Source organism: Cebus imitator, unplaced genomic scaffold (assembly GCF_001604975.1).
Source record: "Cebus imitator isolate Cc_AM_T3 unplaced genomic scaffold, Cebus_imitator-1.0 Scaffold729, whole genome shotgun sequence".
NCBI classification, from domain to species: domain Eukaryota; kingdom Metazoa; phylum Chordata; class Mammalia; order Primates; family Cebidae; genus Cebus; species Cebus imitator.
The window spans coordinates 340,842-342,091 of record NW_016108044.1 but is presented as its reverse complement, the minus strand read 5'-3'; the positions used below and the strand labels follow the sequence as shown (position 1 = coordinate 342,091).

Genomic DNA, 1,250 nt, shown 5'->3' with positions numbered 1-1,250 from the left:
ATCCTCTTCCACGAGACACTCTACCAGAAGGCGGATGATGGGCGTCCCTTCCCCCAAGTTATCAAATCCAAGGGCGGTGTTGTGGGCATCAAGGTGAGGGGCAAGGCCTCAGGATGTGAGGTTTGAGCTGGAGGTGAAGGAAGGAAATCCAGGTTAGTGAGGCAGGGGATGAATGCTGGGTTGGAGGCCTAGAAACTTGCAGGGATCCTGCTTCAGACTTAGGGCATTTACTCAGCATTTTTAGTCCTCACAATTTTTTTTTCTTTTTTTTTTGAGATGGAGTTTTGCTCTTGTTGCCTCAGCTGGAGTGCAATGGGGCAATCTCGTCTCACCGCAACCTCCACCTCCTGGGTTCAAGCAATTCTCCTGCCTCAGCCTCCCGAGTAGCTGGGTCCGCAGGCACACGTCACCACACCCGGCTAATTTTTCACTTTTAGTAGAGACAGAGTTTTTCCATGTTGGTCAAGCTGGTCTCGAAGTCCTGACTTCAGTTGATCCGCCCACCTGAGCCACCCAAAGTGCTGAGATTACAGGCGTGAGCCGCTGTGCCCGCCCAATCCTCACAATTCTAAGAGAACAGTATTATTCCTACTTTACAGATGAAAGTCTCAGAAGCCCAGGGAAGTGAAGTGTTTTGCCCACAGAGTTAGTAAGTGGCAGAGCCCCAGTCTCCTGATGTCAAATAACATCCCAGTGTATCCTGTCTCAGAGGATTCGTTACCGTAACTAAGTGAAAATACGTGCAAGCCCTGAGATGCAGTTTAAGAGATTAAGTACATTTGGGGGAAGATTAGGATTAAAGAGGAAAGGGGTACACGCCTGTCCCAGCTACTTGGGAGGCTGACGTGGGAGGATCACTTGAGCCCAGGAAGTGGAGGTGTCACTGAGCTGGGATCCCGCCACTGTACTCCATCCTGGGTGACAGTGGAAAGGGTGCTAGAGGTCATTACTTGTGTCTTAATGTTGTTCCCCCGAACCCCAACAGGTAGACAAGGGCGTGGTCCCCCTGGCAGGGACAAATGGTGAGACCACCACCCAAGGTGAGAACTGTTTGGCTGTCTGTCCTACAAACCCAACCCAAGCAGGTTTGGGTGCAGGGAGGAGTGGAAACCACATGCCCCTCCCCACCGCGCTTTGACTCCTCTATCTTCTCCTAGGGCTGGATGGGCTGTCTGAGCGCTGTGCCCAGTACAAGAAGGATGGCGCTGACTTTGCCAAGTGGCGTTGTGTGCTGAAGATTGGGGAGCACA

General features: G+C 52.0%; 1 protein-coding gene across 1 annotated transcript in view; it reads left to right on the top strand.

Annotated features, from left to right (window-relative positions):
• ALDOA (aldolase, fructose-bisphosphate A) overlaps positions 1-1,250 on the top strand; it is a 10,042-nt gene that overhangs the window by 2,190 nt on the left and 6,602 nt on the right. Inside the window, exons 5-7 of the mRNA XM_037735108.1 lie at positions 66-93; positions 986-1,040; positions 1,158-1,250. Coding sequence (XP_037591036.1) covers positions 66-93; positions 986-1,040; positions 1,158-1,250 — 176 coding nt within the window. The remainder of the gene's footprint in view (positions 1-65; positions 94-985; positions 1,041-1,157) is intronic.